This window comes from Dromiciops gliroides, chromosome 3 (assembly GCF_019393635.1).
Source record: "Dromiciops gliroides isolate mDroGli1 chromosome 3, mDroGli1.pri, whole genome shotgun sequence".
Lineage (NCBI taxonomy): Eukaryota > Metazoa > Chordata > Mammalia > Microbiotheria > Microbiotheriidae > Dromiciops > Dromiciops gliroides.
Genome location: NC_057863.1, coordinates 18,024,757 through 18,038,771, shown reverse-complemented (window position 1 = coordinate 18,038,771; position 14,015 = coordinate 18,024,757). Strand labels below are relative to the sequence as shown.

Sequence of the window (14,015 nt, the reverse complement as noted above, 5' to 3'; positions counted from 1 at the left end):
AAGGAAGGAAGGAAGGAAGGAAGGAAGGAAGGAAGGAAGGAAAGAAGGAAGGAAGGAAAGAAGGAAGGAGGAAGAAGGAAGGAAATAAATACAAATTTATTAAATATCTACTATGTACCAGGCACTGCATTGTATTTAACAAATATTATCTCATATAATCCTCACAACAATCTTGGGATGCAGGGGCTTTACTACCCTCATTTTATAGTTGAGAAAACTGAATCAGAGATTAAGTGACTTGCCCAGGGTCATATAGCAAGTAAATGTCTGGTGCTAGATTTGAACTCAGGCCTTCCTGGGATTGGGTCCGGTGCTCTAGCCACTTTTCCACCTCACTGTGCATTAGAGTGGTTGCCAGGCTTAGTCTCCACAGGGGTAGCTTACCAGGATGGTGGCTAAAGACACTGGGCTGGAACAATGCTATTCCCAAGGTTCACGATCCTGGGTTGCCGGGTTGATCAGGGTCTGAGGGACAATATCGGTCAAAGTGGTTGTAGTCCTGCCCAGAAAACACTGCCTCCTGTCTCTCCCACAGGGCACCTTACTGCCTCAGCTGGGTCAGCATTCCTGCTGTTGGTTGGAAGTTGGTAAGAATAGTTGGTACCTTCTCCATAGGAGAATAAGTCCTCAGTTAATGATTGTGAGGGCTGGGCTGGAAGCTGGCTGACTAGTGGTCTGGGGGGTGTTGCTCTTTCCAAGGATCTTGGGTTCAGGGTTCAGGGTTCAGGCTATCTCTAGGAAGAGAACATTCAGGAAGCTGGGCTAGCCAGTGCAAAAGCATGAAGACAGTGATATAGTGCCAGGTACAAAGAATAGCATGGATAGGCCAGGATGGATAAAATAAAGAATGCAAGGAGGGAAGTATCAAAGTCATCTTGGAAAGGGTTTTATGTGCAAAAGGCTTTTTTTTTTCTTCTTTTTTTTTTTTTAGTGAGGCAATTTGGGTTAAGTGACTTGCCCAGGGTCACACAGCTAGTAAGTGTTAAGTGTCTGAGGCTGGATTTGAACTCAGGTACTCCTGACTCCAGGGCTGGTGCTCTATCCACTGCACCACATAGCGGCCCCAAAAGGCTTTCTTTTTTATCTTAGAATGATTGAAAAAAGGGCTGTAAAATTAATGTAAATTACACCTCAATCTTTTATCTCATTTGTAGTATTTGCTTATTTGCCTCAAATATTCTGAGGTAGGGGAACTGACAATGTGCCAAGCACTGTGCTTAACACTGGGGACCCAAATCCAAGTAAGCATTATTTTCCTTGCCTTCAAGGAGATCACAGGACTTGAGATAAAATTTATTTCATAAAATAATAAATTCATGGTAGTTTAGTTGTAAGAGAGCTCAGGGTCAATCTAGTCCGTCCCCTGGCCCATATTACGAATTCTATTTATGTTATCTCCAATGAATGGTCATCCACATGGAATTTCCTTATACTCCTTCCATTCTAGTCTTGGGAAGATCCAATTGTTATGAAGACTATATTAATATTAAATTGAAATTTGTCTCTCTATGACCTCTATTTGTTGAGGTCCAAGCACAACCCATCCCCTCTTCTACATGACAAAACTATAGATATTTGAACATGGTTCTCATCTTTCCTGAGTCTTCACTTTTGAAAATGAAATCCCTATAGCTGCTTCAGTGCTTCTTCAAGTATCATGGTTTCTAGTCTCCACCATTCTGATGACTTGACCTTGGAATTCTCCAGTAATCGATGTCCCTTCTCAAAGGTGGAGACCCTGAAATGGCTGCTTTTTCAGGAGCAGTCTGCCTATGAGTGAGTTAAATGGCACTCGTCTCTTTAATTCTCTAGACAATATACTTGCACTAGGTACAATCTATTCATCAGTCTAAGAGAGGAGTGACTTTTTTGGCTCCCACCTGACACTGCTAACCCTTATAGAGCTCATAGTCCATTTGAGCTGCTGTTATTTTCCATATAAACTACTTTCACCACATGCCCCATATTTTCTGCTTGTGCCATTGATTTCTTGAGCCTATAGGAAAAATTTGACCCTTGTTACCATTCAATGTCACCTTCTAGCTTCGATTTTCTCTGCTCAACCCCGCTCCAGTGCCTCATTATCCTGTGGTAACCCTGAGTCCTCAAAGGTTCTACTAACATAGTACTAGCTCTGGTGGGTACTACCATCCTGGAAACACTTCTGAGTATGAACTCACAAGTGGACAGTAAGTCTGTATTGGAGAAGCAAATGAAACACAGCTTAGTTGAAGCTTGTCGTCAAATTGGCCTCATGGGGCTCAAATTTTTAGATAACACATCTCTCAAAAATTATCTACCCAATCAAAGAAGTTGAGATCTGTGTCTATGGAGGCAGTACCCACAGTGATGAAATCTAAGATCTTTGAAATATAAAAGTTAGCTTCATTCCATTGTCTCAGTGTGTTGAGATTTATTTCTTTTTCCCTCATTTCTGAGAGGAAAACTATTATTTGTCCTTTTTAGCTTCATGGCATCCATAACTTTGGTAAGTATCCTAGCTATACTGTTATCTGATTCCCTGGAAAAAAATTAAGAGACTTGTGGCACTCCACTAGATAGATACTTTTTCCTGGGCTGATATAAATTTGTTAACAAAAACCCTTTGGTTCCAATCAGACTGATCTAAAAACCAACTAAAAACCTACTAAACTAAAAAACAAAATTAAAACTATGATCATCTAGTCTGGAAGTTCTCAAATGTTCTGGTCTCAGAACCCCTTTATACTATTAAAAATTATTGAGGGGGTGGCTAGGTGGCGCAGTGGATAAAGCCCTGGATCCAGGAGTACCTGAGTTCAAATCTGGCCTCAGACACTTGACACTTACTAGCTATGTGACCCTGGGCAAGTCACTTAACCCCCATTGCCCCGCAAAAAAAAAAAAAATTATTGAGAAGCCTCCAAGAACCTTATTTATATGGGTTATGTTTTTCAATATTTACCATATTTGATTAAAATGTCATTGTTTTGAAATAGTTTTAACCCCATAAAGGCCCTAAAAGGGTCTATTGTGAGTCTCAGTAGTCCTGAAACCACACTTTCAGAACTACTAATCTGGTCTATAGCTCTTCATTTGGGGTACAAGAATAATGCAAGAGACTTTCTTAGATATCTAGATAAACTATAGATCTACAATATCCAGGAAGTATAGCAACCCTAAAAAAGGGAGGAATGAGTTTTGGTTTCCGTGATTTATTCTTAAGGAAGCCAATCTAGTTCTTAGTGGTCAACACCTTCCTTTCTAAGAGGTCACAATGGGTCTTACTCTTCTTCAGCTGGATCTCAGTATGTTACAGTTCTGTCCTGGTTCTTTTTCTGTCCAACATTCATTCATTCAAAATTAAACTCTTATAAATTTATGTCACTATCAATGATTTGAATAAAAAGATGATAACATAAGATTTACAGATTATATACATTTGAAAGGAATTCACTAAGCATGGTTCAAGCTGAGGATGAGACATTAGATTGATAAGGAAGACAATATTATAAAGTAATATATGTGAACACACTTTATGAGCTGTAAAGTGCTTCCCAAATGTAAGATATTATTATGTATTTTCTAAAGGTTTACCACTGTAAGAAGGCATATTCTGGATAATACCTTGAGCTGCAATTTCCAAACATTAACTAATGCTGTTTTTCTTTGATTTAAGGACCCTTTAAGAAAGTCTGCCAATCTTCTGACCCCCTATGAGGTTTACAATCTCATCTTCCTTACATAGTGAGATTTGCTTCTTGCCAATAGGACAATTTGTTATTAAGGGGAGCCTAGGCTTACCCAAGTGGGAGGTAATGAAGCCTCCCCCTGGGCATCCCTAGAGATGTTTTTAAAAACTTGCCTTTGGCAGCTGAGACTAGAAACTTTCCAGCCTGGAAATCATATGAGCCTCCCCTAATGTGGTTTGCTGAGCTGAGGCCAAGTTAATATTTAGGGGCTTACAGAGTCCTGGCAAACATCTCTGTAAAGTTACCTCTGGACTTAAATCTAACGAATGGAAAAGAAATAACAACACCCAACATCCCTCCACCTTTTCTCCTTCCTTCTCATGATTCCCCTCAACCCTTCACATTAACAAACATTTCCTTTTGATGGAAGAGGGAAAATAGGGTTGAATTTACTTCTGGAGAAGCTTACTTCAGAAGATGCTGCTGTCTCCCAGACCCACATCCTTATTTTCAAAAGAGAACAAAGAAGCAAGAGGAACTGGAGTGGTGCTTGTGATTAAGGCCAGTCTGCATTTTCTACTTATCCTTCCTAGTCCCCCAGGATGAATAGAAACCCCTCCCTCACCTCTCTTCAGAGAGCCTCAGGTCCCTGGGAGGCCCAGGTGGAAGCAGAGTTGAAGGGACTGGTGAGAAATAAAGCCACATCTCTGCATTTCTCTTGTTTTAACCTCAGAGTGCCTATTTTGTTTGTTTCGGTGACTGATCCCCAATCCCTGGCTTCTTGAGACAAGGATGAGTGTTAAGGATATCATGCAAACCACTGACATTAAAATAACTCAAGTAGTACTTCTTGTGAGAAAACCAGTGTAGGAAATAACACTCAGCAGCTTTATCACCAAATAGAAAACCTAATAGGACAAGAGAGTCTATTTTAAAAAGTGAAGAACCTTATCTTTCTGTACTATTTCTAGCACCAATGTTTTAAAATGTTTTAATAATTATCATAAGCTCATGAACCCCACAAAGTGACGCTGATGCTTCATCGTAACATGGAGGTGATCCTGGGTTTTGAAGGCTATGCACCTGATTCTAAGTGCCTTAAAGCTGTCCCTGCTTGGCCTTATTCTGATCAACATTCATTCATTTAAAAATAGATGTTTATTACACTTCTACTGTGTGCAAAGACCTATACACAGAGGAAATTTTATCAGATTTTCAATGACATGAATAAATGTGTAGCAGTTGCCAACATGCCAGAAAGACTTAGGTACAGTTTTAGCAACTGATTCAGCCCACTTTCCAAGGAACAGCCTCTCTAGGTATGGAAAGTCTCATCACCAATACACTGGCCACTTCACAATTAATTATCAGAACATAATGATTTATACAACAAAGAAAAATCCAAAGCGGTCCTCAGTTCTCTGCACCGCCATTTGCCTTTGGCAGGGATAGCAGCAGAAAGGTGGAAAAGGGGACAGGGAGTGCTACAAATCAGTTTTTAGATCATCTATGTCGGCACTCATAATGTGAGATCTTCATTGAATGGTCAAGAGTGGAATACTTATGATGAGAGGAACAAAATCATATTAATGTTGACATTTTGTTTTAAAGGAACCAGAAGAAATAAGGAGGATACAGCCAAATGGAAATGGGACTGACAGATTCTCTTTGGAAAGGCAAAGAAAGTCAACAAAGTTGGTTTTATCATATGTCCAAAGGCAACAAGGGACATTTGGTCACCTTATACTGCAAAACTATTATAAATATTTGCACAACTACTATGAAAATAATTACAGCTTATGTTCCAAAATTGACTTCAGAGGGTGAAATGGTGGTGAAATTGTTATGAGGACTTTGAGAAGAGCCTCCAAATTAAATCAAAATATACCTTGATACTTGATAAATTAAATTCAAAAGTGGAAATAGTTGAAGGTGCTAAGAATTATGTCAGAAAATATCGAACATACATGGAATCAGAGAGTTCAAACACTTGTAAATATACACAAGCTTCACATCTTTATACCATGAATACTTTCTTCAAGAAAGGATTAATAAGTATTAATGACATGATGAGCACCAAAAAATATTGCAAAAAAAAGAAATTTATCATATTTGTAACAATTTGGAGGGGGGGAATCATTAATTAGTCTTTCATCTGTGTATAATCAGATAATGAATGTCTTAAAACAAAAGACCAGAATTACCATAAATCTAGAAAGGAAAATAACGTTAAACTATAGGACATGCAATTGAAATAACTTAATCCTGACCTATCTAAACAAGTTGTTGATAACGAAAAATGAGTAATAGACAGTAGAAATTACTGTAATAACTTTATACAGAAGGTTAAGTAATGGACATGTTAAGTTATGTAAATAACAAGGCAACTAAAAGAACTTTAAAATCACCTTAGCAAAGACTTGGCTTACTTGACAAGCAGAGAGATGGCAGTTTGACCACCATCAACATAAATTTATGATATAAACTCATTCACAAAATCTTATGGAAAAGGATGATAATGATTATAAGAAGTCTTACTTCATAATTCAGAGAGAAGCAATGGAAATTGAAGTCAATTTAAAGAAAGTCTGGCAAAAGACCCAGTTAGGTAATCATTACCAGGGCATCTAAGGATGAAAATGAAAGGAAGTTAGAGAAAAGTTGGAAAAGATCTGAAAAGATATTTATAGCAATTTGTTTTTACTATCAAGGATAGTATAGCCACCATACTCAGTCTTTAATGTCAGAATTCCTGTTGTGCTGAAAGAGGAGATAGAAATAGAACCAAGGGTAACAAAAAATAGAAATAACTGGATTAGATTAAATTTACATAAAAACAGTAATTAAATGCTAGAAGTGCTAGAATTATGAAGAATGTTGAGGAATTTGGTACCTGAAGGAGGGGAAGATATCAAAAGAATGGGAAAAATAATTTAAAAGTTATAAACACCTAAAAAAAACTTACTGAGAAAAATCAACAACTAAAGGCCTTTATGCCAAGTTTTGTTAGGGTCAAGTACACACGTAATTAAGGCATTGTTTTTTAGGTTATACTTGTGTAATTATGTGCAACATTTTCATATTGGTCATTTTATACAAAAAAGACTCAAATAAGATTTTAGAAAATGAAAGAAAAAGTGAAAATTTCATGTTTCAATCTGTATTCAAACAATATCAGTTCTTTCTTTAGAAGTGGATATCTTTAGCCCTTTGGGATTGTCTTGGATCATTGTATTAATGAGAATAACTAAGTCATTCACAGTTCTTCATTGAACAGTATTGCTGTTACTGTGTACAATGTTCTCCTGCTTCTGTTCCCTACACTATGCATCAGTTCATGTAAGTCTTTCCAGGTTTTTCTGAAATCATCCTGCTTGTCATTTCTTATGGCACAATAATATTCCATTACAACCCTATACCACAGTTTGTTTAGCCATTCCCCAATGGATGGGCATCTTTTCAATTTCCAATTCTTAGCCACCACAAAAAGAGCTGCTATAAATATTTTTGTACAAATAGGTCCTTTTCCCTTTTTGATGTCTTTGGGATATAGCAATAATATTGCTGGATCAAAGGGTCTACACAGTTTAAAGCCCTTTGGGCATAGTTCCAAATCCCTCTCTATAATGGTTGGTTCAGTTCACAACTCTACCGACTGGATTAGCATCCCAGTTTTCTCACATCTCCTCCAACATCCAACCTTTTCTTTAAGGCATTTTTGATGAGGGGATTAGTAGGAAACTGTAATACTTATTGGCATGTCAACTAAAGAATATCACAGAATGTTCTCTATCTCTGCTTCTGTCTTTATCTTTCTTTATCATCTATCATCGATCACCTATCCATTCATCTATCTACTATCTACCTACCTACGATTTATCTATCCTATCATCTGTCTATCCAGCTAGTTAGTTATCTACTGTCTATCAACCTACCTACTTATTGATTGTTATCCCCTAGCTAATTAGCTAACTACTATCAGTCTACCTAATTACTATTTACTTACCTTCAGTCATCTATCATCTATCTATCTATCAGGTAATTTATTGCATATTATACCTAAAGAGGACTCTCTTTTGCACCAGTGGTTATTCCACCCCCACTTGAAAACTTCCAGAGAGCTGACCACCTCCTAAAACTCCTAAGGCACTTTTAATGGTAACTAGATCAGAAATGTAGTAGTGGGCTAACTTGTAGAAATCTTTCTTGATTTCTCTTTCTAGAGCTGCATCAATGTTGGCTGTTCTGGTCTCCTTTTCTCTAGAGTGGGCCATTATCAGGTGAAACCAAAGAATCCCAATAAAGGGGATAGGAAAGACATTGCTTTTGCTCAAGATATATTTTATTTTGCATTTTCATTGGTTTCTTGGATTGGGTATGTCTACATCTCTTCATAGTTGCTTCTCCAATCCCACAATATATAGGATGGATGAGGGTTTTTTTGTTGGGTTTGGTGTTTTTTTTTTGGGGGGGGGGGGTTAAGTGACTTGCCCAGGGTCACACAGCTAGTAAGTGTTAAGTGTCTGAGGCCAGATTTGAACTAAGGTCCTCCTGAATCCAGGGCCAGTGCTCTATCCACTATACCACCTAGCTGCCCTGGGTGAAGTTTTTTAAAGCAGTCTTTGAGCCATATAAAATATAAATACTATGAATAATAAATAGGAGATATTTGAAACTAAGGGTTATATAAAACATGGATTAACAACTGTCCCAATGAAGGTGTCCAATAGTCAGACAAAATTAGTAGCTTGAAATTCTGTGGAAGAAAAATGTTCTCTTCAGCTTTAATATTCTATCTTTGTTATTATAGCCTAGAGCTTAACAAGAAAAAAATCAACAAATTTAAAGTCCCAATTACAAGAAGAACTTCTTGTTCTGACTCACAGCTCATATATTTGAAGATTTAAAACTTCACATAATGCATTACATCTGACATGTAGGCATTGGGGGGGGGTAGTACATTACTTTTTTTAAAAAAAATCCTAGATGTAGTAATTTAATGAACAGATTTGAATTACAAGGATATATTTCACTGCTGAATTGCCCCCAAGGATTCAATTGAGAATATAACTGAAATACTGTGATCAGTTGTGAGTACCATAGTTTAAAGACTAAAGACAAATGAAAAACAAGCATGGTATAATGGAAGAAAAGCTAGCTTCAGTCAGAAAGATCGTCCCATCTCTGACACAGTACCTCAGGAGCTCTCAAACTGTAAATCACAAAGATGTCTATCTACTTTCATGGAGGGAGTTTCCTCATTAGGAGCTCTGCATAATAATGAGATCAAAGTTCAAATCCTATCTCATGAATCAATAAGGACATGTGTAGGAAGGGATCCCGTGAGGTACTGTTGAATCTGTGGTGTTTGCTCTGGAGAAGACTGAATGAAAACCCCCACAAGAGAGAGATGGCATATCAATTTAAACCCCATCCTGTGGACTAGTAAGAGAAAACATTGTGGCCATATATTTATGATGACTTCTGCTACTGCTATTACTGATATTATTGTGAATGTACCCAAGATGTCATTATAGACTACATGGGAAGTGGGAGTTCAGTTCTTTGGAAACTCTTCACTCTATATGAGAAGATTCTTCATTGCTACGTCAATTTGTGTATTTTTCTTTATCTCTTTCTGTGCTGGCCCCCTCCAATAGAATGTAAGGTCCTTGAGGGCAGGGGCTATTTTGCTTTTTGTCTTTTGAAGATATGCCCGGCACCCATTGATCGAATATTCCATGAAATGAGGCCTAAAAACAATCCCATGAAGGACAGACACCCAAAGGAAAATGCCCATTTTATCCATTGAGCTATTGACCACAATCTGTTTCCAAATCCTCCCAGGGACATGACTTCAAGTGAATGTCTGCCAATCTCCAAAGAGTGAATCAATTCAGTGTAAATGTACACATTGTCTGAACATTCTGCCTAAAGGTGATATGTGGCCTACCTACCACTGGCCATGAATACTTATGTTTTGGTCACCTTTGTGAGAAAATGCATCAGCACTGCTGGCAGCCCAGCCAAACAGGATGCAGCTTCCAGAATGTTTAGACAGCAGGAGAAAGTCCATGCCCTGTGGATGGATGCTGCAGTTATGCCGTATGCAACTTTAAAAGCCCCTTAGCCCCTAGCCCAGGGCTTTGTATTTAGTAGGCATAAAATAAATACTGAAGAAATAAATCAGTGAATCACTGGATGGCCCAATCAGCTTGTTTTGATCCTGTCAATAGGTATACAAAATGGAAGACTTGGAGTCCAGAACACCTGACTTGGAATCCTGCTCCAGACACTTACTGTGTTACCCTGGGAAAGTTACTCAACATCTCTGTTTCAGGATCCCCCTCAGTAAAATGGAAATTATAATAGCACCTACCCCCACACACACCCCAAGACTATTGTGAAGTGCTTTGTAAATTCTCAAGAGCTATGTAAATACCAGCCACTAGCTATTAGTTTTCTACTATTTCAGGAAGTTAGCTTGGTTTTTGTCCCTTTCATCTCTCATGCTTCTGACATGTAAAGCTATCTCTCTCATAGAATTCCCATCAGCTCTTTCCAAATAGGGATTCTGTCATTCTCTGCCTTTGTTTCCCTTCACAGTGCCTGGGGTCAAGAGATGCTTAATAAATACTCACTCACTGATCACTTCAAAGCACAGCTCAAGGTTCTTAGCTGGCTCTCCCCCTTGAATTCCATTTTATTACTTTGTAAATATTTTATTACAGTCACTTTTATACATATTTTGTCCTTGTCCACCCCAGACAATAAACTACTAGAGGACAGTTGATAGCTTCATTTTCGTCCTTGTATAACCATGGTGTTTAGCCCAGTATCTAGTAGCAAGAAGACACTTAACAAATGTGGTTTTTTGTTTTGTTTTGTTTTGTTTTGTTTTGTTTTGTTTTGTTTTGTTTTGTTTTGTTCTTTGCAGGGCAATGAGGGTTAAGTGACTTGTCCAAGGTCACACAGCTAGTAAGTGTCAAGTGTCTGAGGCCAGATTTGAACTCAGGTACTCCTGAATCCAGGGCCGGTGCTTTACCACTGCACCATCTAGCTGCCCCCAACAAATGTGTTTTTAAAATTGAATTGAATTAAACTCACTCGACATAGTTTAAAAAAATTATTTCACTAGGCAAAGTCTGCCATTCAATATGAAAGGCAGTTAAAGAGACAATGCCAATACTCCCAAAGGATAGGCAGCTTTTAACTCAATCATTTGTGTTCCTTTAGGATGGAGAGTGAGCCTGAAAAGGAACCTTCAGAACCATTGGGAGATCTCAAATCTGCTACAACTAATGGAAATGAAGAGGATGAAAAACTACAAGTTAAGATCCAGGCTTTTGAAGAAAAAATAAATGGAGAGAACAGTCCTCCTGGTTCTGTTCGAAGATATAGTCTAAGCCAGGTTTCAAAGGAAGAAAGAAAAGATAGAAGATTTAACAAGTAGGACACTTTGAGTTTCAGATTTCCCATCACTTTTTTAATAAAGTTTTTTTTAATGTTATGGGGATGATTTAAATATCTAATATTTGTGGTCATCAGAAAGTTAATTCCTGAATTAATTGGTGTCTTTCTTGATGTTGGTGGTGATAACCAACTACTGGCATCTGAGGTTTGCAAAGAGCATTCAGTGTGCATTGTCTTATTAGAAGAAAAAAAGGAAAGAAAATTCAATTTACTCATTAATCTTTAAATTGAGAGCATTGAACTAGATGATTTCTAAAATCTCTTCTTGATCTAGGTCTATGATCCTATAATCAATGAACATTTATTAAGGTCTCTATGTGTTCTATGTGGAAGCAATACCTAAATATATTAAAAATATTAGGAATAGAGGTGCCCACCTATTTTTTTCAGAAGTGGAAGATTATGGGAATGAAACATTACATACAATGTCAGACTTTTTTAATCTATTGGTTATTTTGCTTAACCATTATTGTTTTGCCTCTTTTTTTATTCTTTGTTTTTAAGAGATTATTATTCTCTGAGAGAGGAAAGCTTGTGGTGTCCTGGAATTTCAATAAAATTTTATTTTATTTTTAAATAGAGATGACAGTATTGGCCATCAAAATTCAAAAATCTCAGTAGATTATCTCTTAGAAGAAAACCATAAGATTCACATGCATATACATATATGTGTGTATATATATGTATACACATTTGTGTGTATGTATGTATAAAGTCTCCTCTCCTCTTCCATTACTATATTGTGGTGTGAAGGTGACCTTGGGTTGGTAAAAGCTATGCCAGAAGAGAATGAGCTTCCCAAGGGTTTATTAACGTGGGATAGCTTAGAAAATTTATCTGGTAAAGGGCTGTTGTCTTCTGACCAGCCTTAGCTAAATGAAGGGAGTCTCATCACCAGCTTAACTTGGGAGCCCAAGAGGGGGAGGGTTAAATTTAATGGCCCCAGCACTCATGGAACTCAAGTAAATTACAGAGTGGCTTTGACCCATATCTTCAGAGGGGTGTTCACTCAGATAAAATTACAGACCCCAAAAATGTGAAAATATTTTAGGGCTATTCTTGGCAATACAAGTCCATTTTAACTCTGGATTCTTTGATCTTTGACTGAATATACCCCCAGGCTGTTAATGACCCTAATCTTCACAAGTTACTTAAGCACATTGGATGATTTTCCTGTGCCTCACTTGGTGACTTCATTGAGTTGTTTCATTTTGAAAGCAACCTTTAGTACAATCTAGGCATCAGGACTCACTCCGGAAGCTACATTCCTATTATCTTTCATTTGGCATCCTCTACCGGATCTTTTTTAATTGTGTTTTAATTTTTCCTTTGTTTACATAATAGGTCAAAAAGTTTAGCTTTGCATGCAGTCCACCTAAACCATACAAATTCAGATGATGAGCGAGATGTTGAGAATGGAGATGTTATGGCCAGCATCTCTTTTTCAGAAATAGATGTGCTTAGCCAAGAAAATTACAAGTCACCCTTTAAGGCAGATACTGAAGAATCACAGCTGGAAATGTCTTCAATTTCACACCCAAGTGGTAAATGGACAGAATCCGAGAACTTACCAGAAACAGTTAAAGAGAATGGCCATGAAGAAACAACAGAGACTACACAAAGTCATGTGGAATACCAGGATAAGCTCTATTTGCACTTAAAGGAAAATCTCAGCAAAGTGAAAGCATATGTAATGGAAATTGGGAGGAGCATTCCAGTCCCAGATCAGTGCACCATTGAAGGTAAGCATTTAGAACTTTGAAAATTTACAAAATTTTAGGCAACCTTGGAAACACAACACTGCTGTCATTACCAGAAAAGGGGTCATCTTAGCTCTTTTCAGGTGTTTGGATCTGATATGTTGAAAGTAATTCAGGACGGCTAGGTGGTGCAGTGGATAAAGCACCGGCCCTGGATTCAGGAGTACCTGAGTTCAAATCCGGCCTCAGACACTTGACACTTACTAGCTGTGTGACCCTGGGCAAGTCACTTAACCCCCTTGCCCCGCAAAAACAAAACAAAACAAAACAAAAAAAAACCCAAAACAAAACTATTCCCCTAACATTTTTGGAGCTTTTGTTCCATCTTATTTGGGGTGACTCATCTTCCTGCATCCCAAATCAATAGCCATCAGACCACAACATCATGATGATTTTTACTCAGACTTCACAGTTACCCTTTGATTGTTCACTCAGCAAGTTAGTTCCACAGTCATACTCTCCTCTTCAGGCACAGAAGAATTCTAATTGTGTACTATTGCATAAATGGGGGAATAACTCACTATCATAATAAGAGTAGTAAGTAATGATTTTGACATCTTGGGCAAAGTAAATAAGATATGATCTCAAATGAACTTCTTAAAAAAAACATATTCAGTCCAGGAATTGGAGGCCCTATCTCTTGGGTGAGAGATAGGGACTCTGGGACTGTGTCTCCCAAGCTACCTCTGGGGAAGCCATAGATCAAACTCTAGGAGAACTCACTCAGGCTATAATCTGCTATGGACTAGAAATATATGCCATCAAGTAGCTTCTTATTTTCATTAGTTGTTTGTACCAACTAGTTGCTAACCTTGGCTATTTCAATACTGCTGAAAACAGCACCCTTTAAATTTTGCTACTAAGGTTCAAAGCTCTGGTTTCCCTATCCTAGTCCTGGTCCTGATTGTAGCTAGAGGAAGGAATGATCCATAGATCTACATAATTTTGGGAAGTGCTACCCTTTTCTATGGTCTATTGTCTTATTATAATCCTATGAATCAAAACCCCATCATATATGCACTGTACCATATGGCTTCTTAGTTTAAAATTATTTCATCTAAACCTGTCATTTCATTCCTGATGCAGAAACTCCCTCTGCTAAAGCAGAGCA

General features: G+C 37.8%; 1 protein-coding gene across 1 annotated transcript in view; it reads left to right on the top strand.

Moving 5' to 3' along the window:
* The window catches only part of VEPH1 (ventricular zone expressed PH domain containing 1), a 219,469-nt gene that overhangs the window by 115,688 nt on the left and 89,766 nt on the right, over positions 1-14,015 (top strand). The window contains exons 8-9 of the mRNA XM_043996166.1: positions 10,908-11,120; positions 12,489-12,886. Of these exons, the coding sequence (XP_043852101.1) occupies positions 10,908-11,120; positions 12,489-12,886 (611 nt within the window). The remainder of the gene's footprint in view (positions 1-10,907; positions 11,121-12,488; positions 12,887-14,015) is intronic.